Here is a 24,191-nt window from a genome sequence, read left to right as displayed (position 1 = left end):
GAAATAGATATTAGTTTTTATTTTCATTAAAAAGAAAAAATTTAAGCTCCCCCCCCCCCCCCCCCCCTCATGTTCAAATCCTGGTCCGTCCTGGTTATTGTTGTTACTAGATATTAGAATTACAGTAATGACTAACAAAGCCAAAAGAAAAATGTTAATATTGAAGTTCATTGCCATATTGAGTGTTTGTTGGTTTGGAATTAAATTTAAAGAGAGATAGATACAATAATGTACATCAATACATCAACACTAACATCTTACATTTTATTCATGTGCTTTACTATCTTTCTGCTTTTCTTTCCACGCATTGGATCATGGACACGACAACCTCTACTACAAGAAACTTGGCTATTTTCAACCGTTGAAACCGTCGAAAAAAAGTATTTTCAACAGTTGAAATGATCGTAGAGAACCATTATTAAAAACCGTGTCGAGAACATTTTTCTATGGCCTATGCAACCGTTGAAAAAAGTATTACAAATTTATCAACAGTTAATAAACGTTGAAATATATACACATAAATGTAAATTAAAGTATGCTTGTTACTTTAATCCACAAGCACCCAACCGTTGAAATAAGTATTTTCTAGTTAAAAAATAAATAAATTTGGATGCACTCTTTCACATTAATCAAAATTTAATAACAAATAAACTGTAAAAATCAATACAACTCAAGTACTTGGCCTACTGCTCTTTACACTCTTAAATTTACATTGTTCATCTACCTTCAAGACCAATTCATTGGAAATTTTAAAAACATAGTGACTCACATCTACCATCCAGACATCTATAGTTGGGTCCTCTTCAATGTGCATGAGATCTCATTAATCACTAAGTTTCTTTTGATGCCTGCAAAAAAAGTGTCGTCCATTAGTCATTGTTGTAAGTGCCAAACTTGAATAAAAAGCCAAATAAGGGTAGTTCATTTTAGGAAGAAAATGCACCTACCTAAAAAAATAAATAAATAAAACCAGCACAAAAAAAGTCACATATTAGCAATTTACAAATGTATAGATGCAAACTTGGTAAGTGAAAGTAAATGATTGGACTGAACTTTCAACATTTTAAAGGAGGTAATTTATTCTATTAACATTTCCAAAATTCAAATTCAAATTCAAATAAGAAAACGCTTATAATTGAATAAACTCATTTCTTAAAATTAAAACTGACCAAATTAGAACCATCTAAAACTAAAAGAAATGCAATAAATAAAAATAAATAATTGTGCACATGCTATAAATAGAAACTGAACGTAATTGATTTGGAACAAAGTTTGGGTACCTTATTTCATAAACAATGTACCTCATTTCATAACTGATTTGGAACAAAGTGTGTGTCTCTTGTGGATCATTCCTACAAAAAAGAGTCAAAAATACTTTGAGAGACTTAAGCTTGGCTCATTTAATGGTCAAGAGGAAATACATAATTAAAACAGTATTTAAACTCACATTCTTGTTTAACCTCCTACAAAATGACATGATTGCATTCCATGAATCACAAGAGCACATCTGTAACGCAAGTCATTGTCTACTAAAGTGGCTTCCATACACATCCTGTAAGCACTAAGCAGTAGAGAGTAGAGGTTTTTAGCAGGGACACAAAACATACAGTTTGTTCAATTACATTCCACATGTTGTTTATGAAATAAGGTACCCAAAGTGCTGGTGGGTCAAAGTTTCCCTACAATGTTCCCAAAGAAGAAACAAAGTGTGTGTGTGTGTGTGTATATATATAAAACAGAAACTTGTAGTTTAAAATTAACTATAAAAAATAAAAAATGCTAAAATGTTCTAACACAGATGCCAAAGAGAATGTATTGAATTTGAGTATCTTACCCTCAGCTTCAGTATATGGTGTTGTTCTGGACCTGTTCCCAAAAATTTAAAAAAAAAGAAAAAAAGTGAGCACTTTTCAAGATAAAAAACTGTAAAACCACTGGTTTCACTATCACAACATAAGAACAAGCATTTACAAAATCAAAGGCTAATTGTACTTCAAAAGGAAAACCAAAAAATATTTTTCTACAGCAATACCTTTGGCTTTAAAAAGGCTATGCAAAGAGGTACAAAAAAGAAGACATCCTTGTATTTGCAGCAGCAATAACAAACTCCTTAACTAACTGATCATCTTTGTCAAAAGTCAAGCTTCCAATCTCCTGCTTACCAACAAATTATAATATAAACAAATAAACAAAAATAAAAGCCTTCAAAGTATAGTGTTGACTATAGACATCAAAAAATAAATTAAATGGTCAACAACTTTGGAGTATAGAAATAGTTCAAACCAAACCTTCATTTTGAAACATTTAATCCTGTTAATTCATATCAACATGATCCATATCCACCATTGAAATATCCACAAGGATCTAGATTCAATGATTCATACAAGTACAACATTATACTTATCGAGGTATTGGTCTTTCTTATACCTTTTTGTCGTTACTCAATAGGTGAATCTAGAACATTGTTTGGAAATTAGATAAGTTGTCATTACCCAATAGCTGAATCTAGACCATCACTTGGAAATTAGATAAATCAAGTTGACAATTATATATATATATATATATATATATATATATATGCATATATGTAAATATGCGATCACAGAATTCAGCTGAAAGTCCCTTCTTTGTATTGAGCTTTAATGGGGAGGCAGCCACCGTAGGAATTACTAATATACCATCATCCTAGAGAAAGAAGAAAAAAACACAATAATAAAGTGGACAGATAGTGGCACATGCAAGTGCAATTCCACATTGTCTTGTGTGGCCAATTGGAGGAGCAGAACAACCAAAATCTCGAAGGTTTGGAATGATCCGTCATTAAGATCAATTATACCTTCCTGAGTTTTTATTTTTTATTTTTTTGATGTTGTACAATGATTGGGATTTTCGTAACTCAGTTGATTCCATGGATCACTAAAACCTATGTTTGTAATTCTTTAAAAGGGTCATTTGAGTTTCCTTTTCTCTTATAAAATTCTTTATTACTTATCCCAAAAAAAAAAAAATTCCCAATAGGACCAACTAAAGAAAATGGAAGAACAATAATAATATTAGAACTTAACACTTTGAGTTGAAGTCTATATGAAACATAATAAATAAGTTGAGGGTACCTTTAAGAGATTTTGAAGGGCAGCCCACATCTCAGTTCTGACTTTATATAAAATTTTAATGTTCTCGTGTGTGGTATTAATTGCTGCAAGAACTCGATCAGACACATCAGGTCCTAGCTTGGGTTTGACTAAATTTACCCATTCTTCATGATTTGTTTTGAATTCATATCTGAAAACATGTGCACACATCATAGATGTTAGTGAGAAGGAAACCAGGGCATCAACTAGAATGCAATACTAGTACTACCAATATCCAAGGGCTGCATCAGCTAGAGAGAGAGAGAGAGAACTTGTAAAATATCAATTTTGTATCACAATGGATGGTATGAATATGAACTTAAATCATCTAAGACAATTTTTGAAGGAATTATACGCAGGAGAAAAGGCTTACAGAACTAAGCAAATCATTCCCAAAACAAAGACTGGCCCAATGGTATACCATGAAGGAAATTTGCAGCCAATGGAGTAAACTTACATCAATACCATACAGGCTTTAAGCTAAGTACAAACCATCTTTCTCTGAACAGCTAAGAACACAAAAACTAATCAAATTTAAGTAAGACATTAAAAAGAAAATTATCTTTGTGAGTTTGGATTTTTTTTTTTTTTTTTTTTAACTTTTAGATTTTTTTAGCTTATTTGATTATTTACAACACTTTAAAGCCTCACTTTTTTCTAAGTACAATTGTACTTTTGCCAACTTTCAACAAAAAGCTAATCAAATGCTTCAATCACACATCACATGATGGCCCCACACATGAAATGCTCTGAAGCTGCCAGAACTGAAAATTACTGTAAAGATAGCAAGTTAATTCTTTTTCCCTAGCTGAATCACTTGTGTAACAGAGAGTGCTACTTTAGCATTTGCTTCCTTAAAATACACATCACACAGATACATCCAGGACATCTTTATAAGCCTTAAATATATCAAATGTTGAAGTTAGACTAAAATCAAGGTTACATCAGCGGATCATTGTACAACCATTGGACATGAACAAACCAGTAAATGTCCTCAGTACATAGTGTGCATATATATATATATATATATATATAATTGTCAGCTTGATTTATCCAATTTCCAAGCGATGGTCCAAATTCACCTATTGAATAATGACAACTTTTCTAATTTCCAAACAATATTCCAGATTCACCTATTGAGTAACGACAAAAATAGAAACCTGGTATTTTTAATAACAAAAAAGAGTTATCATGATAGACAAAAAAATTGAGTCCCAGATATTTGTAATATATGATATCCAAATCAAAAGGGTGGCAAGCTAATGTACAGAGGGGAAAAGTGCCAAATATTTGATATGTCAACACAATGGATGTGACCAAGATTACAAACAACATGACTTCAACTTTATTTTTCAAATCTGTTTTCTGTTTGGCTATCAAACAATAAAATTTTGCTGAATATCATCCAATGACCACAATATCCCCAACAACTTCCTGAATTTGAAACATTCTGCGGCCAAACATTTCTCAAGTACAAATGAGTAGGAATTAAGACGAGTGAGTCTTTTGTTTCCACTCTTAAGATTTTTCTCTAGCAAAAATATCAGACATGATCAGTACTAGAATGTTATTAACTTTTCATATTTCTTGTATGAAACTTTTAAATTGGTTTGAATTTTTATACATGTTCTGCCCCTGGACATGATTTGTGGCAATGGCTAGTGCTGAAACATTGTCACGCCAAATCCGAGGAATATGATGAATGAAAACACCCAAAGCCCTACAAAATTGTACAAAGCCAACATAACTAAAGTAGCAGTGAAAGCAATGATTGGTATTCAACTTCAGTGGAGAAGTAAAATAGTGTGAGTTTTTTTCTTGGCAGACCAAGTAATGCGATTAATGCCAAGACAAGAAAAAAAATTCAAGCTGATGTAGAGTGTCTTTAGAGTTTAGAAGGTATCAACAGCCCAATCAAAGGAAGGAATACAATTTATAAAAGCCTAGTTCTCATACTAGATCTTTGATTTCTCTATTTAGACTCTGTTCTAGGCTGTTTCAAAAACACCCAACTAAGCCCTAAATGAATCCCAATTTGAAACAACAAGAACCAATTCCATCGAAGCTCATATTTCAAGTTCATAGGTAAGTACTAATCAAAACACTGTGGCATTGCCTTGCATCTACTCTAATTCATTCATTGCAAAGTTAAATAACAATATTAAACATAATCGAAGGATTCAAGCCTTCCCTTTCAACATAGACATGGAAGCTTTCAAGGGCGAATACACTTGCACTGTCACATACACTAGATAGACACGACAAGAACGAAAACTAAATTTGAATACACAAACACACTTGACAGAGCAAAAATGAAAATTAAATTCCTAGTTATTGAATGTGCAAATTATAATAGGAAATAAATCAAAGCTTACAGAGTGTATAAAAGCACATTTCCCACACAACCAATACTAGCAATCCCTTGGATTAAGGCTCGCAATCTCATTGTGCTTGTACTAACAGAGTTAAAAGTTTGTGTCTAGAGCATCAATGGATTAGATATATTAGAATTCAGATAATTGTCTCCCAATGTATATTACACTGTATCAGTGTACTGAACACATTGAAATTTATCCAAATTCTAACGTGTACTGCACTAGATAAAAGTTGTGTCCATAATAAGTACGTTGTTATCATTTGTCTTGTGCAAGAGAAGTGAATTACACTAAAATCTGCTGATGAGCAGTTACCTTTCTTCTATATCAAAGCACATTTGCCATTAAATTTTTAATTCATGCAAAACGGATTACTATCTTTAAAGACATTCTTATGTCACTTCATTATCTTGTAATAATTCAAAAGTAACGTTTGCCCTTGTCTAATGTTTTCACAAAGTTTTTTCATTTTTAATAACTTCAGTTCTTTTCTATTTTCAATTGAAAAAAAAAATTAGGAGTAATTTACTGCGCACGGGCCCAAAAAATTCTACGTTGTTGAGAGAAATATTTCCTACCCACTTGTAGACAAATTTGTTTATTTCTTATGGCCCACCAAACAAGGCAGTATCTTTTGGTGTTTATTCTATGGGAGCGGCAAATCCACAAAAAAGATAAGATAATTACTACGACCAAACACCCCTACATTCTCCCCTCCTTTTTTTTTTTTTTGTTTTAAGCCAAGTGAGGAAATTTAAAAAAAAAAAAAAAAATATGACCCATTTGCATTCTGCAATCCCAAATGTAATCTGCTCATCCTGGCAAAACCTCATGTACATTTTGTCAAATAAGAAATTAATCAATCTGATATACTTGTTGAACTAATTTTTTATAACCTTCACTATATATTTACTCAAAAAAATTTTGAACATTTCTTCATCATCCATTGTCGGTTGTCACCCATATTCCGTATCCCCAAGCTTAGTCTAGTCTCATTTACATTTTCAAATTGATAATATAACCCAGGATCACCCTCCCTTTTAAAAATAACATCTTAAAAAAAAAAAAAAAAAACCTTCATAAGAGAGAGTGATGAATCAACTAACCTTGTGCAGATGAAAATACCTTCCATGAACACATATCAAGATGTCTGTCTTCTTCCTCCTTGCCAAAGACCTAATATTTAACATGATAAGTAGTGATCTCATAAAATGTACCAAGCTTGTGCCAGCTGATAAAGCTATGATATCACACCAAAATTGTTGGTTCCTATTTAATTAGCATCTATGAAAACAAAAACTAAATCATTATCAGAGTACTCCACACCCTTAGGAAGAGGGCCCTTGATGATTGTTCTTAATTTGGAACCATACAACACTCTCTCCAAACGTGTACTTAAAAATCAAATCCGATATATTTCACATCCTACACCGCATCCTCATCCTCGCCCTATCACCATCATCCTTACCTTGACCCTCGCCATCGCCATGGCCGTCACCCACTCCCGCACCCTCGGCATTCCCGATTAGAACTTTCTTGCACACACGGCAAGTCTGATCGCCCTCGCCCGGATTAGTAACGGTAGCGCAAATATTGCATTTGATGTCACCGGTTGCATCGCACAATGCACAACGCGTTGGTGGAGGTCCAATTCGCAAGATATGTACGCAGACTTGGACTTCCACCAACGCGATGTGCATCGTGCGATGCAACCGGTGACATCAAATGCAATATTTGTGCAACCGTTACTAATCCGGGCGAGGGCGATCAGACTTGCCGTGTGTGTAAGAAAGTTCTAATCGGGAATGCCGAGGGTGCGGGAGTGGGTGACGGCCATGGCGATGGCGAGGGTCAAGGTCAGGGCGAGGACGATGGTGATGAGGAGGGCGAGGATGAGGATGCGGCGTAGGATGGCAATATCGAGAATGCGGCGGAGGAGGGCGAGGGCGCGAGGTATATCTCTACCCTTAAGAGAGGAACTTTCAGCGACAGAGAAAATCAAATCAAAAAGAAAAAAGGGAGCAAAGAGGACAGCGGCCACCACCGGTGGTGGCGTCGCTAACATGAAGGTCGAAACCAAGAAAACCAAGATGGGGAGGGAGAGGAGGATGACAGTGGAGGATAGACTAGCGGCGGCCAATTAATAGTCACTGCCATGGCCCATGGAGGTCGACCGTTAGATCTTCCATCACCAAGGAGAATGATAGTGGCGACGATGAATGGAATTTGATTGAGGATCAGTAGAGAGAGAAATGAATTAGGGATGAAAGGGCAAACGACTGAGAGAGCAAAAGAGTCGAAGGAGACTAGGGTTTGTTTGGGTTTTAAAACTCATTGAATTGGTCATGTGCTTCTTACCTGACCAAGGACACTTGTTAATTTTTTAGTGTGCCACCTAATGGTGGATGAGGTCATGGGCTCATTTTTTTTTTTTTTGCTGAATAAGGTCATGGGCTCATTGGCAATTAGCAATTGAGTTAGAGCTCTTTGGCAAGATATATACTAATAATTAATCAACGAATTTGAACACTCCATATTAAAATATATATAATAACAAAAAAATGGAGAAGCAATTTTTTTTTTTTTTTTTTTTTTTAAATTAATACATAGACTTTTTGAATCTTGAATCAACATTTTCACCCTCTAACTCTTATGGAGAAAGAGGTGGCATTTCGACTTGAGCTAACAAGCAATCCAATATATAATATGACACCAAAATCTTTAGATGTTAAAGAATCACATTCTTAATTGTGCACGCTTCAATTTACAAAGTCATCTTCTTTGAGTTCTAAACTCTTTGGTTATTCAAAATAATGGTATTATTTCTTAAAACTCCTTCGAATGGCAATTCATTAACTAACTCACCAAATCATCCTCAGGATAATTAAACAATTGTTTTTGCTACAAGCATCTCTGTGTAGAGCCACGCGTGTTTCAATGTGAGAAAGGCAAGAGTCCTATAATGATTATTTCTTCAGTTCATCATTGGAGCAACACTTTAGATCAAGCAACAAACTGGTTCCGGATTAGACCAGTTAGCTTGGATATATTCTTTTTCGGGTGAATACCAAGTGAAGCAAGCTTACAATCTGATTTCCAAGGACAATGTGATTCACTCTTGGAATCAATGCCATTAGATATGGAAAGTCCAAGTTCCTGTGAAAATAGCAAATTTTTTGTGGAGACTTTGCCATGATAGTTTGCCTACTTTCCTTACTTTAAAAACTAGGGGAATTCATGTAGATAGCTCTTGCCCCCTATGTGCTGAGGATGAGGAATCTTCCTCTCATTTGATGCTTTTCTGCACCTTTGCCAGGGCAGTTTGACATGGCACACCCCTGGCTGTCCACACATCTGATCTTAGGAATGTTTCAGTGCAGCAATGGCTTGGGCAAATTCTCTTAAGACATAAGAATTTGGATCAAGATAATATGAAGTACCTGCAAGGGATTTTTACTACCTTGTGGTCTATTTGGACACATAGGAACTTGGTGGTTCGTGAAGGGAAACAACCTAACCCTTTAGAAGTCATTCTAACAGTCCAATCTCTTGTTTGAAGGTATGCAGAAGCTTTTGGCTGCTGCTCTACATCAGTTCATAGGAGTGGTGTTCAGTCCAAGCGGGTTCAAATTCCATGTGGGCCTTGGCAGCTCATAGTCAAAGTGGCTGGTGCTAGATTAAAGAGAATGAACAGAGCTGGGTATGCGTTTGAGGCCAAGACTACTCATGGAAATTCCATTCTACAAGGTGTTTATAGTTGTACAGATCAACCTATTCCAGTCATCATCCAGGGAGCAATGCTGGAGGCAGCACTCAAAGCTAGGGAATTGGGTTTCAAACAAATTTTGTTTCTCAGTGATTGTAGGAGGGCTGTGCAGGTCAACAACTGCAGAACCACCGCTAGTTGGCAAGAGAAGAGCCTCATGTCTGATTGATCTTATCTCTTAGCTAATGATTTTGTGTATCACTCTGTGTTTGTGCCAAAGGTGGTTACTAGTTGTGTTTTTGCTTTAGCTAAGTTGGCAACGAAAATGCCAATCCATAGCTGCTATGTAAATACTAACCTCTTGTAATGTCTAATTTTCTCCGGAATGGTATCAAAAAAAAAAAAAAAAGCAACAAACTCATATTAACTTAAATTTATTTGTTTTTAATGGCAAGGACACTCCCTGCACTTGATAGCATTTATTATTTCAACTACACCATTTGAAAGTAGTTTATCTTTTTGTGTATAAGCAGACCATAATCTGCTCCTTGATTTAGTATAGTTTGAATTTATTGAAAGAAAATCTACCAAGAAAGAGAAGAAACATTAAATTCTCCAAGTTGAAAATTCATATGGATATGGTAAAGAAGTGGGCTTTTTTGGGGATAATCAATTAATTTGTGAAGTTGGGCAGGTCACTCTAATTGTAGGGCCCAAAGCAAATGGGGTATTTTTTTTTTATTCACAACAGGTTTGGATAGAATCTAAAAAATTTTCATTTTAATTCAAACTTTAAAGGAGTCAAATATATCAATCCAAAATTTGTGAATTGATTAAATTTTTATAAAATCGAACAGAACGATAGTAAATTGAATTTTTTTCAAAAATTTATTTTTAAAGAAACATTTTGTTAATTGCAATTACATAATAAAAGAATGAGATTATTTAAATAAATTGTTACAACAAATAGGAGAAGAATGATTTGAACCTTGATTCTCTTTATGAAAAAACCAAGTAATATTACTGAGTTACTAGACTCTTAGTAAATTATATATATGTGTATACTTTTCTTTTTAGAATCACGCTTATAACTCTTATAAACACTAATTATACATTTTTTTTACAAATCCTTATTTCCTTTGATTTCAGTCCAAAAAATTAAAACGAAACAAATAAGTCTAAGGTAGTCGTTAGTGATAACTTTTTACATCATTGGCACAGCTTTGAAAGTATTGTTCAAACCTCATGCATAGTGCATTGTATGTCAATGGCTCCAACTTCCAAGTTCCAAAAAGTAGCCAAAGCAAGCTCTCTGCATGTATCTTAGTTAGAAGAAATAAGTGTCATCCTAATCTTAACCTCCAAACCCCTATAAAAACCACCTCTCACCACCCCTTTGACCCTAATGGGCCAGACCAACATACACAAACATACTTTCAAAGAAAGATAGATATGGCAATGTATTTTAATACTAACATTTTCCTTTTGACTTTCTTTGCCATTACTGTAATTCTATTCTCTAGTAACAACAACAATATGGTTGTTGGCCTAGGTGGCTGGCAAGATTTGAAATATAAAAGTGTTGTTTTCGTTAATTAGAATGTGCCAAAGATAAACCTATTATTAGTTGCAAATCCTGCTAGTCACCTTGATAACCTTTGTCAACAATTATATTATCGCTGTCACCAAAAAACAGAATCACAATAATCCATGGCAAAGAAAGCCAAAAGGAAAATGTTAGTATTGAAGTACATTGTCATATCTTTAGTATTGAAGTACATTGTCATATCTATCTCTCTTTGAATGTATGCATGTGTGTGTTGGTTTTGTCAATTGGGGTCAATGGGGTGGTGATAAGAGGTGGCTTTTATAGGGGTTTGGTTGGATGTAACTATCACTTGGGTAAATTGGTGGTTGGTAGGTTGGATGATGGAGTTCTTGTTTGATAACTTGTTAAAATTGTCATGATTTATGTTGTATATGATGAGTTGTCAATAGTTTTGTTGGATGTAACTATTGCATGGATTAATTGGTGGTTGCCGTTGGTAGGTTGCATGTTGGAGTTCTTGTTTGATAACTTGTTTTTTTTTTTTTTTGAAACCAAGAACGATAGAAATTTTATTTCACAAACAAGCGTACAGGGTAAAAACTAGATGATGAAATGTTTCAATTGTGGACTGGATTAAAGCTATTCTTTATCCAAGCTCTAAACTTGGTCTAGATGATGAAATGGCCAGGGAGTTTCAGCTATATGTAGCAATCTCTTGTGATCAATTATGGTGTGCAAGAAATAAAGCGAGAGTGGAAGGGAATAATAGTAATCCAACAAAGCTTGCTAGATAGATCCTACGGCTTTTTTCAAGAGCACAAGCAAGCTTGGAAGGTGCAGTCCGTAAGGCCAAAAAAAGATGTGTCTTGGTCGCGCCTCCTTCCAATTGGATTAAACTGAACTTTGATGTTGCAATTAGCAAAGAAAAAACCACAATAGCAGTGGTTAGTAGAGATTCTATGGGTAATACCTTGAAAGCATGGTCTGACCAGTTTCTTTCCAATAGTCCATTGGTGGGGGAAGCTAGAGCGGCTTGGAGTGCCATTAAGCTTGCTGCTAGTGAAGGCTATGAGAACATTATACTAGAGGGTGATGCTTGGAATGTTATTGAGCCAATTCGTAATGCAGATGTTAATCCCCATTGGAGCATTAAATCTTTATGTGATGATATTTTGTTTTTTTGTAAAGTACTTTAACAATGTAAAATTTTCTTTTGTTTGTAGAGAGGGCAATGTTTCTGCCCATCTTTTGGCCCATTGGGCAGCTCTTGTAAGTTGGTCTGGGCCAGTTGCATCTCTTATCTGTCTTCTTCGATTTTGCGGGCTTGGGATAGAGATGGAATTTAGCCCAATTCTTTTGTTTCTCCCCTTGTTCAGGTTGAGCAATAAAGTACTTATTCAGCTAAAAAAAAAAAAAAAAACTAGACCAAAACCAAATAAAAATAGTAATCTCAAATAAAAATAGTTTATTATATAAAAATAATCATATAAATTCCTTTAATATATATATATTTACTGGAGCAAGCTATCAAACCAAGGCTTCTTCAAGCTCTTGCCTCTACTATTTTTGAATTCTAGGGTATGGTACTCTTTAGTTGTGATAACTGTTGCTTTTTTTGCCTCTTTATTTTTTTATTTTGTATTATGTTTTATTGCTAAGAAAATGAAAGTCCTTTTGGTTAGTATTTAATACAGTTTGTTTTTGAGGTTTCGATTTGGTGCCAATTTGGCCATTTCAAGATTGAATTACTGTTTACTTAGCTCTTGAGTTTCGATGTTTTGTTTGACACTGTAAATCTACTAGTAAATGGCCATGGATATGGTATGTAGATTAGATATTTGGTTAGTTGGCAAAATTTGATGCTGATAGTAAACATGAAACTTAAATTCTAAAATTTACTACAATGCTCAAGTACTCGGCTTGGAGTTAGAAAATTTTGATGAGAAATTATATCTATTCTAAAACAAATCATTTATAATGAACTTGGTTTCTTTCTTAGACTAATCTGAAACAAATCAGCTGTGTCCTTTCCCAAAAAAAAAAAATAAATAAAAAAAAATAAAAGAAAGAAGAACAAGAAAACTTATTCAAGAAAACATCTGATGTGGCTGAATTTTGTTATTTCCTCATTTAGCTTTACTAGAAACTTGAATGATTCAAAATAAGTCTTGACACAAGGTTCTCAACAGGCAAAATAAAGCACTGTCAGTGCAAATGAGATTCAACACATGACAAGTTGAATAAGAAAGAAGTTCCATTTCTTAACAATTCAGTTCTCTTTTCCCAAACAATTCAGTACTCAACAACCAAACAGACCACCATGATCAGAAATGGAAAACTTACATTGTAGATAAGCTTATTAACATTTGTTGAAGCTCTTGAGGCCCAGAGAATTCTGTCCGGGTCTGTCAAAAGGCACATCACCTGTTTGGTAGACTAGCCATTTCTCTTTGCTTTTCCTCCACCTCCATTGCTAACCCTCAAGTTAGAAGTGCGCGTGTGTAAATGAAGTATAGAAAAATAAAATTAAAGCAGCACCTGACAGTCATAATTGAGTTATTCAACGATGTAACTGATTCAATTTTGATAATTCACAAATTAAACTAATAGCTAGAATAAGTGAAGAGAACCCATAGATAATTGCAATTAAAATAGAATTAGTATTATACAATAAATAGATTGCATAGATGTAAATTACTAGTTTTGCAACTTCGGAGTTCAATAAACATAAGCACATCTTAAGACCAACAACTTTACCCACTTTCGCTAGCTTTTTTGATTGTAACCAACATATGCATTGCATAAATGTAAGTTAAATATACCAAAGTGGGGTAGAAAAGAAAGAGAGGGATTCACCAGGGTATGGGTGCTCAATTTTCCTCTGTTCCATTCTAAATGCACCTATGTCATCCCACCACCCTTTGAGGTATACGCATAATTTAGTTTATTGTCATCTGTAAAATAGATACAATTAGCTTTGCACCCATTGAAGCTTGATGCAGACAAAGACACTGAAGAGTTATCACCCACAAACAATGCTTGATCTCCCAAGCTGTGAACCTTCACCCATTTGTATCTATATTTGCTTCCTGCTTGAGTACACCGTTTCAATTTTAGAACTGTGAACCCAATTGTCAGATAGGCATTATCATTGATGTATTCTTCTATATTTGCTTCCTCCTCCTCCTCCTCTTCTTCTTCTTCTTCTTCTTCTTCTTCTTCAGATTCTTCTTCACAAGCATCCTCATCCTTGGTATCATCTTTGGAGTCTTCATTATTGAATTCATTTTCTTCATAGTTACGGTCGTGTCCTAGTGAAGAACAAGGACCACCTCGCATTCGTGAAACCAACAAAAGAGCTCCTGATGATATAACAATATACTTCTGGGTAGTACCCTTGGTTCCCTTTGGACGTGGCACAATAACTTTAAATTCTAGCTTTTGGTTATCATCAGTGCGACAAACAAAAACTTCACCATGACAATCTACCACATAAAATTTTCCCTTGTAGAATGCAATGTCATCATAACATCGAGTAGGACTTTTTATATCAATCCAAGCTTTATATCCCGGTCTAGTGAAGGCCAATAATTTTTTTTCACCATAGATTGTCATGATTATGCAATCACGATCATATTCATCAGTTATTGAGTTCCACGGACTCCTTGACAAAACACACTTAGAAACAAAGTTTTTACGAAGATACAAGCGCTCAACTTTACCATTGTATTGACAGCAAAAGGTAGGTTGAGGTGGAAGAGCTATTAGCTGTTTAGACAATGGATGAAAGAGATTAATCTGTAAATCAGTGCCTATAGTGAGCAACCATCCCAAAGATGCTCCATAGCTTTTTCTTCCAACAAGCTCAGGCAACTTGAAATTGTAAGTTTTAGCATCTGATAACTTGAAAAAGCTTCGTATCTGCCTTTCTTTATTGCCTCGTTCTCTTTCAGCAAGCATAAGCCAAGGACATTTAATAGAGGTTTCTCCAATGAATTAACAACTGATTGCCACGACTTGCAGACAGCACCAACAATGAAGACATCATCAAAGAAAGATAGTCGACAGATTATTTCAGAGAGGATAAAATGTGGAAGATCAGCCCACTTAGACATCTTAATAGGTTGGTTATGCTGTGATAGGCTGAAAAACAATAATGAACAAACCAGGGGAAAAAATTTAGAATTTCTTATTGGACATCATACTTACATAGACTGATATAAAGAATATTATTACTAAATAAATGATAAATCAGACAAGAATGCAAGTTGTAGAGGGAATTTCATAATACTGCCGAGCCTAGTATGTTAGACATAGTTCATGACCTATACAAGTGCTTGCAGTAATAGTTTAACAATTAAGATGGCACTTAATAGTTAAGGCTTGCACCTAGAAATATAATAATTAGAGGGAGCACCTCAAAATAGTAAGTTTGATCAGGCTACAAATATGTATAAAAAGACAAGATTTGATTTTTCCTGAACAGAAGGCAGAAAAAAGAAATGATTTTTCATAAACAAAAAGACAAGATATGTTTGTAGGATGAATAGAACACTAATAAAGTAAAAGCATACAAGAAATTGATATAGATATAAGCATGAAAAAACTCTGAGTTATAAAAAAAGTGAACACCAAAAAAATAAAAATAAAAAAAGGAATATTGATTATAAAGAATATTATTCCTAGTGACAACATGTAATTTACTAAATAATAAATCATACAAAAATGCAAGTTGTGAAATCAGAACAGAGAGCACCTTAAAATATAGATTTTCATTAGATTACAGACACGTATAAAAGACAAAGATTTGATTTTTCATTAACATAAGACAGACAAGATATAAATTTTTTTTCCATATAATTTTACTATGTACAAAGGCAGAAAAGATATAAGTTTTCATGAACAAAAGACAAGACACGTTTGTAGGATGGATAGAATACTAACATAGTAACATCTATTAACAGATCCAAAAAAATCAACCCTGTTCTTTAGTTGAGAAAACCGAGAAAAAAAGGAATAGATAGTTCACCTCTCAGAGGTGACCTCTGTATATGTTGTAGCAAGAGAGCTAAACAAGAGAGAGACACAGACACAGACAGGCAGTGAGGAGTTCAAAGGTCCTAGGTTAAGCTCACTTCTCTGTCTCTCTCACTCTCTCGAAGTAAAGCAACAGGTTTCTTTCTCACACTCAGAGTCACACTCACTCTCACTCTCACTCTCTGGTTGTACTTGTACTGGGATGTACTTGTACTGGGATTAATCTGGGGCAAAACCCAAATAAAATCGGGTCAATCATTAGACTTGGTACATGGGTGATTTTTTAATGGGTCATATTAAAGATTGTACCCTTTGTTAATGGGTCATTTCATAAAAATTTTAATACCATTTTCCAGATAATATAAAAATTTATCAAAAACTTGGATTATTTGAAAAGCCTAAAACAAAAGGCAATTTTTTATTTAGTAAAACCAAATAAATAAATAAAAGAATTGTTATTGGTTATAATTTGAACCTAGTACTAAAATTCTTAAAATTTATTATAAAAATATTGTAAAGATAATATTTCTAAAAAGAGTAATGCTAGAGATACAAACATTTTTACAAACTAATGATGTGGTAAGTTATTATTAGTAAATAAAAAAGTGATATTAATGATAAGTTTAGATAAAAATCTATAAGAAATTGACTATATTAACAGTTTATAAAAATATTGTAAAATAGTTCGTGATTGTACTATTATTCTTCTAAAAAATAACAAGTAATGCTATAATCACAAAATATTTTACAAACTATTAATATATAAATTCTTATTAGTTCTAGTTTGGATCTCATTAACATCACATTTTGATTTATCAATAATTATTAAAAAAATAATAAACTACGTGAATATTTTATAAAAATATTGCAAAATAATTTTTTCTATACCTTTACTCAAAAATAAATAAATAAAAAGCCACGAGATCTCGCATGAGAAGGATTCTCATTTTTGTTAGAGTTTATTTAATAAGCCCAGCGTAAAACATGCCCAGCTTTAACTTTGGGTCTGGTGGCCCAGCTTTAACAATCAGTCTGGGCTTCTCACTGTAACAGCCTGTTTAAGTTTCCGGGTGGGATTGGTATCCAAAGTTTGAGTTTCGTTCAACTTAATGGAATGTATGGGCCAGGCTCAATGCTTCATGTGAGCTTCTTCTTCTTCTTTTTATTTTTATTTTTGAAGCATTTAGTTATTATTTCTTTTAAAAATATAATATTAGATTTAAGTTCACCCCAATTGGTAATTTTTAATCTTACAATAGAGAGTTAGAAATTATTATTATAAATATGGTTATTAATTTAATAAAAATCACATGTATCAGTAAAAAAAAAAATATATATATATATATATATATATATATAGACTTTTGGTTTAGTTAAAAGTGGGTTGATTTGAACAATATTTGCACAATTAACAAAGTCAATTAATTTAATATAAATATCTACTTTACATAATAAGCAAAAATTAACTTTGATTGACTTGAACACCATTAGAGATATAAGTTCTCTTTCTTCGCTCCTGTTTTAAGAAAGCACTCTTGGCCACTTTAATATAAGTTTTTTCCCCCTCACTCTCATTATAGAAGGCACCCATAGTTCCCCCCAACAACTATTATTACAATTTATAAAAATTTGACTTAAATATATCATATATTAAACCAAAACTCATAAACATCAAAAATCAAGTTCTAACATTACATTACAAAATTCCACGTATGCCAAACTCATGACATTACCATAAAACTCTCTTATACTTGCTTTTCTTTCTTGGATAGACATGGTAGCTGTTCCATCCACATGAACTTGAGGCAACAAGGTATATTGATAAGATCAGCACATTTATAAATGCAAAATTAACCAAGTTCCACACAGAAAACCCCATGTAAAGGAACACAATCACAAACTTGTAAATTAGGATTCTTTAGAGTCTTATGACTCTTGGAAGGTTACAGTATATCCATTGGACAAGAAAGAAGAGCCCCTATGCAATTGGATTATACATGACAATCACATTTGAAGGCAGACACCATCATATTCCCTTGCATAATCTGAGGCATTGCATCTCGCATTAAAAGATAATAATTTTAAACAAAACAAACAAAAGAGAGATTTTCAGGTGGAATGGTTCCCAAACTATCAAAAACAAATAATTTGGTTCTTATTATTTTTAACTTATAGTCAATTTAGTCTCTATCATCAACTTACTAAGTAACAGTAATTAATTGTAAATTAAAAATAAAAGGATCCAAATTAATTGCTACAAAAATGTAGAGATTAAAATGGCATTTTCGTTTTCTTATTTCTCTCTCTCCTAAATCCAAATTCTTTGTTAACCCTAACCATTAACATAATGAAAACAGTTTGATTACCAATGTTTTGTCTCCTTTCCAAGTTCCGATTTTTTTGTCAAATTCTCCTCTCTTTTACGAAATTTACCTAGGATAAAGAAATCCGTCTAAAATTAAATTAAAGAAACTTACAAATTCCCAATCACAACCTCATACATTTTGTGGTCCCAATATGATTCTATTTTTAACCCATCATCCAAATGCAAAATGTTTCCTAGATTTAACTGAATTTAAAAAAAAAAACTTACATAGTTTGGGGAACTTCATTCCTAGTTGCTAAGCTACAAATGGTCATTGAAAATACCACCCTAAACATTGTTTCCTGCACCGTATAATAAGAGAAGAAACTACCTTCGTAACTAAAAGCCGATGTGTTTGCCTAAGTAACAAGCTAATCTAAGCATGCACTAAAAACAACAAATGCTCCTCTATGGACTAAGATTTCTCTTTCAATGTCTTCTTTTAAAAAAAAGATTTCTCTTTCAATGATAACATCTACACCGTTGCCACACCTACCATTGCCGCATGTATTAACTCAGACAAAACCAACATCACCTACGCCAGAGAGAAAATTTTTCCTAACTGGAAAAATTTATAAACTCTTAAGTTAGTGAAACTCGGATTTGAATGGCTCCAAAGAGCAAAAAACTTTAGCATTGTTGTGCTCGTATTCACTAACCAAACAGTTACATGCCCACATCTCGGAGCTATTAATTTCCTGTATAGATTGAATTATTTTTTGGATAGATGTAGGATGTATTTAGATACCACTTATTTGCTGAAAACTGAAGACTTATTGTTGAAAACACTGTAACAAAATAATTTTTAAATGTGAGAATATTGTTTTGAGACTCAAATTTATATTGAAATCTATATTTAGATGACTTTTGTGAGTCCGTGAACAGTGCCATGGGGACCCACATTTTTTTAGCAAAATGCACAAACACAATGTTTCCGAATCGCATATATAATAGGATTTTAGTATGTTTTTTTGCTCAATGATGATGGTTTTTTGCTACTAGGTTAAGATGCCAATGAGGGTTTCTTTTTTTGGGTATAGACAAGATTTGATTCCAAGTCCTTTATTTGAAGATAAGTACGGGTACATGGTGATATGAAAAAACCCCTCCACACTAATCAAATTGCATCAAGTGTCTACTAATGGTCAAACTAATTATGTGGTCCGACAGTTCAAAAGGGGTACCAATTTATGGTTGATGCAGTTGTTGATAGCAGGTGTTGTAAAAAAAAAAAGATTTCTCTTTCAATGTCTTCTTTAAAAAAGAAAAAAAAAAGTTTTTTTTCAATGATAACATATACACCATAGACTCATCTACCACGTGTATTAAATTAGACAAAACCAACATCAACTCTGCCAAAGAGAATAATTTTCCAAGAAAAATTTATAAACTCTTAAGTTAGTGAAACTCGGAATTGAATGGCTCCAAAGAGCAAAAAAACTTTAGCATTGTTATAAAATTGTGCTAGTATTCACTAACCAGACAGTTAAATGTTCACATCTTGGGGCTATTAAGTTCTTGTAAAGATTGAATTATTTTGTTGGATAGATATAATAGGATTTCAGTCTATATTTTTTGCTCAATGATGATAGTTTTTTACTATTAGGTTAAGACACCAATAAGGTATTTTTTTTTTTATTTTTTTTTTTTTTTGTGGGTGGAGACAAGATTTGATTCTAGATACCTTATTTAAAGACAAGTAGCGGTGCACGGTGATATGAAAAAGCTAATTGAGTTGACCTCTCTACACTAATCAAATTGCATCAAGTGGCTACCAATGGCCAAACTAGTTGTGCAGTCGACAGTTTAAAAAGGGTACCAATTTATGGTTGATGCAGTTGTTGACAACAGGTGTTGTAAAAAAAAAAAAAAAAAATCACACCAACCAACATTTAATTAATAAGAGAAAGTTTTCAGTTGTGCATTCTACGTTTGTTTGTTTGTTTTTTTTTTTTTTAAATAAAAATTAAATTAGGGGTATAGATGTTAAGACACTCTTTCTTGTAGGTTGTGTATTTCCCTACTTGTGAACACCTTTCTCCCATAAAGATCATTGTAGCTCTCTTGCTCTAGCTTGACCTCCTCAAGTAAGAGCACCTCATTGCTATCTTATAGACTATCATTACTATTACTTTGTCTTAACAAATCTTACTTTTATTGAGAAGCTTCTTTAGGGGCTGGTTTGGTAGGAGAAATGAAAAAATGAAAGGATTGAAAATTAGGAAATGATAGAAAAATGAGAGGATAAAAGAGATTTAGGCCATGTTTGGTTCAATAATTTTCAACACTCAATTTCCGTCACTCATCACTCATCACTCATCACTCATCACTCAAAATACCCTACCCATTTGGCACCATCACTCACTTGTCATCATTCACTTTATTTAACAGAGAAAGTTTTATACATTGTATAAGGTGGTGTTGCAAGTAGATGGAAATTACGTCTCCTACATTCGACGTTATGATGGATGGATGGGTTTTCCTGATCACAAAGTAAGTCATATATAATTTGGGATAGGTTATTATCAATAGACAAATACATCTAAAAGAAGACTCACCACCTCTTTATAACCTTGTCATTAGATTTGCTGGGTTGATAAAATTCCACATAAAGAGGATCCATACACTACAAGGAAAAAGCCTTATTGCAACGAAATTTTTTGTTGCAAAACTTGAAATTGTTGCAATAAACATCTATTGCAACAAAAAAATTTTGTTGCCCACCATTGCAATAAAGTAATAATTGTTGCAATAAACTTCTATTGCAACTAAAAAATTTCGTTGCCCACCATTGCAATGAATTTCTCATTATAGATCTTAGATCTTGACATTGTAAGGTAGAGGAGTTGGGTTAATCAAAATAAAAGAGCTGGAAATGAACAAGGCAGTTGGGAAAATTCTAAGGATGTGCAGTAGGTCAAAAGCAGAGAATATACAATGTTTTTGAGTCCGAAACGAATGTAAGACAAACTAAAAATTTTAAGAATGAATTAAAAATATACAACTAGCAGTTGAAATAGTGATAACAAGAGTGTCAACCAAAGTGGAAGAATGGTTCCCACGCTAGAAAACAAATATTGTTTTATAATCAAGCACAAATGAAAATGGAGACAATAATCATAAGGAACATGTTGATTTTCTTATTCTTCATTCCACCAAGAAAAAAATGCATCCACAAACATAGATACACATGTAGATGCAGGCCACAATGAAAATCACAATGTTGATCAGAGAAGCACAATTCACAAAAAAGATGCATCCCAAAAAATATACACTTGAATCAGAATATCGAGACTGCACAAGGGTACACCTTTAGATGAATTCATTCATTGATTTCTACAAAGAACCTTTTAACTGTACTCAATTAAATCTTGAAACATCATATGGTTAGGAAGCAAAAAATCATAGGTCAATGATACCAAGGTGGGAGACAATTACAATAGAGAAAAAAACCTGGGAGACAATTACAATAGAGAAAAAAACATGTTGCAATTACCAAGGTGCTACTATACCCACTAGCATCTCTAGTATCCCAGTAAGGTACTCCAATAACAGTATTTCAAACAAAAAAACATGTTGCAATTTGTCTTACGTGATTACATGAAGCACATCACTAATCACTATATGCAACTCAAAGATTTAATGGGTTTTGCTTAACATATTTACATATTTTTGAACATTCTCTATCATTTTTTTTTGATACGTTTTGAACTCTCTGTCATAGCTAATCCTTCTGAATAAACTCGAAGATTGCCTCTACACCCTACGACAAAAGCACATTAAAAACTAACAGGTTATTGTATAATAAGGAGTATTATTAATAAAAATTAACAAACATGACTACAGTGTAACAATAAACTATCACAACAACTAACATCCAAAATGAACAAAGCAACGCACAGGCAACATTATAAAATTTTCTGTAGCAAAAATGTAAAGAACATATAAGGAACAATAGCAAGTTCTTGAATTTTAATTCTTTAGTAAAACAATAGCAAATATTATATGATATACAATTTTCATGATACAATTTTAATTCTTTAGTAAAATATAGAATCTACAATTATTCTTTAGCAAATATTATATGGGTCATTAAAAAAATTTGAATTGCATATTGTGGTGAACACTCTGAAGTTTGTATAGATGGTAGGATAATTTGAAATGTTGTGAAACTATTGTAATTTTTTGTTAGCTCCCAAGCTTTATTGAGCCCATAATTCTTGAGGTGTTTGAATGAAAATGTTTCCAAAATGTAGTTGATAAAGAGAGAGATTGGTGTAAAAGACTAGCCTAATCTTCTTAACATCTCCATAAATTTTGCTTTTAATTTCTTTCCACCTTCCACATTTTGTGATTACACTAAGAGATTACTCCATGTAACTACATACTACATGTGTCAAGTATTGCCAGATTATGACTTAGGTAATTTTAGGCTAATTTAACAATTAAGTCCCATTAGTTTATAAAAAAAAATTAAGTCCAATTACGCAAATGATTAATCAATTAACATAAGCATGGATAATAGCATGTAAAAATAGAATTTTAAATCCACATACACACAATTAAAACACAACCATAACAAATGTATGTGTTATCAAAGAGGAAAACCTTTTCCTAGTCTCACTGCTGAAAATGATTCACTAGAATAGATAGTTGCAGTACATATTATTCACAAAACCCTTTGAGTCAAGTAGTAATTATGTACTTAAGCTTTCCAAACTGTTGCTTGCAACTGACTCTACAAATCCTTTCACTACTCCAGCTCCCGGATCTACAATTAAGCTCCAATTGCAATCTCCAAGTCTGCTTAGCTGTTTTATGGTGATTCCAATGCTTCCCAAAGCTCTAATCAACACTCACAACTCAAAGGTAATGATGGTCTTAATCTCATTTCATGAAATATGGCTATTTTCCTAGGTTTCTTTTGCACCTCAGATAAGAATTAGGGTTTAATTCCATGGGAAAATGAGATATATAAGATGGGAAAAGACTAGAATAATAAGGGAACTCATAACTAAATTCTCTATAGTTTTCATGTTTTCGCTCCCGTGAAGTGGCTATCTCAATTGCTATTTTGCCAGATACATCTTCAATTTCGCTCAATTGAAATCCTGTGTCATACAATTCCATTTTTAGCACTTGTACCTCAACCCAAATACACATTGACCCACAAAATAAAAATTACAAGGTAATTTATGTTTAATTACAATAAAACTTTGGCATGGAATATGCCAACACTCTAAGATCCTAACATCCATTTATTTTTATAATGATTATAATTATAGTCTATCATATCAATTTGTATAATTGTAATATTAAAATTTATAATAGTCCTAATAATTCTCGTTACCAAAAAGATAAAGAATGGCTATAATTGTCTAATTCTAGTTGCATTAAATTTTACAACGGAGTAGTGATCTCAAAAAATGTAACAAGCTTGTGCCAACTGATAAAGCTATGATATCACACCAAAATTGTCAGTTCCTATGTAATTAGCATCTATGAAAATAAAAACTAAATCATTATTAGAGTAGCATCTCTCCAAACGTGTACTTAAAAATCAAATCCGATATATTTCACACACTTAGATGAGACAACTATATGTATATATATATATATATATATATATACCTCCTAATATTATATGACATAAAATTTTCAAACCCCTTTTTGACAGAACAATTATTTAAGAAAACTATAAAGATAAAGAGGCTAGAGATATACCTCGCGCCCTCGCCCTCTTCTACCGCATAGCCCTCCTCTACCACATCCTCGATATTGCCATCCTCCGCCGCATCCTGATCCTCGCCCTGACCTTGACCTTGACCCTAACCCTCGCCATCGACATGGCCGTCACCCACTGTTGCACCTTTGGCATTCCCGATTAGAACTTTCTTGCACACACGGCAAGTCTGATCGCCTTTTCTTGGTTTAGTAATGATAGTGCAAATATTGCATTTGATGTGCATATTTTATGAATTGGACCTCCACCAATGCGAAGTGCATCATGCGATGCAACCAGTGACAT

The 24,191-nt window shown here is 33.3% G+C and overlaps 2 protein-coding genes across 13 annotated transcripts; both read right to left on the bottom strand.

Annotated features, from left to right (window-relative positions):
• Nucleotides 1-618: 618 nt before the first annotated feature.
• Nucleotides 619-23,925, bottom strand: LOC126723726 (amidase 1-like). 11 transcript variants are annotated; one of them, XR_007654436.1, is made up of 7 exons: nt 6,613-7,002; nt 3,114-3,282; nt 2,033-2,154; nt 1,835-1,866; nt 1,448-1,552; nt 1,302-1,352; nt 619-848 (listed from the first exon to the last, which is right to left on the bottom strand). XR_007654436.1 is itself a non-coding variant. In XM_050427504.1 (4 exons), exons 1-4 carry the CDS (start codon nt 6,636-6,638, stop codon nt 2,205-2,207), a joined length of 375 nt encoding a protein of 124 aa, XP_050283461.1. In that variant the 5' UTR covers nt 6,639-7,873; the 3' UTR covers nt 2,166-2,204. The 11 variants fall into 11 exon arrangements, 1 of the variants encoding a protein (XP_050283461.1); XR_007654430.1 differs by having other exon boundaries at nt 1,281-1,352; nt 6,613-6,999; XR_007654433.1 differs by lacking the exon at nt 619-848 and adding an exon at nt 23,888-23,925 and having other exon boundaries at nt 855-1,352; nt 6,613-6,682.
• Nucleotides 13,408-15,962, bottom strand: LOC126723724 (putative F-box protein At5g55150). Of its 2 annotated transcripts, none has more exons than XM_050427502.1 (2): nt 15,805-15,962; nt 13,408-14,904 (listed from the first exon to the last, which is right to left on the bottom strand). In XM_050427502.1, the coding sequence occupies exon 2, from the start codon at nt 14,719-14,721 to the stop codon at nt 13,663-13,665; it is 1,059 nt and encodes a 352-aa protein (XP_050283459.1). In that variant the 5' UTR covers nt 14,722-14,904; nt 15,805-15,962; the 3' UTR covers nt 13,408-13,662. The 2 variants fall into 2 exon arrangements, with proteins under 2 accessions (XP_050283459.1, XP_050283460.1); XM_050427503.1 differs by having other exon boundaries at nt 13,408-14,777.
• Nucleotides 23,926-24,191: the final 266 nt, after the last annotated feature.

This window comes from Quercus robur, chromosome 4 (assembly GCF_932294415.1).
Source record: "Quercus robur chromosome 4, dhQueRobu3.1, whole genome shotgun sequence".
In the NCBI taxonomy this organism is placed as follows: domain Eukaryota; kingdom Viridiplantae; phylum Streptophyta; class Magnoliopsida; order Fagales; family Fagaceae; genus Quercus; species Quercus robur.
The sequence above is the reverse complement of the archived record's forward strand: the minus strand, read 5'-3'. Positions and strand labels throughout refer to the sequence as shown.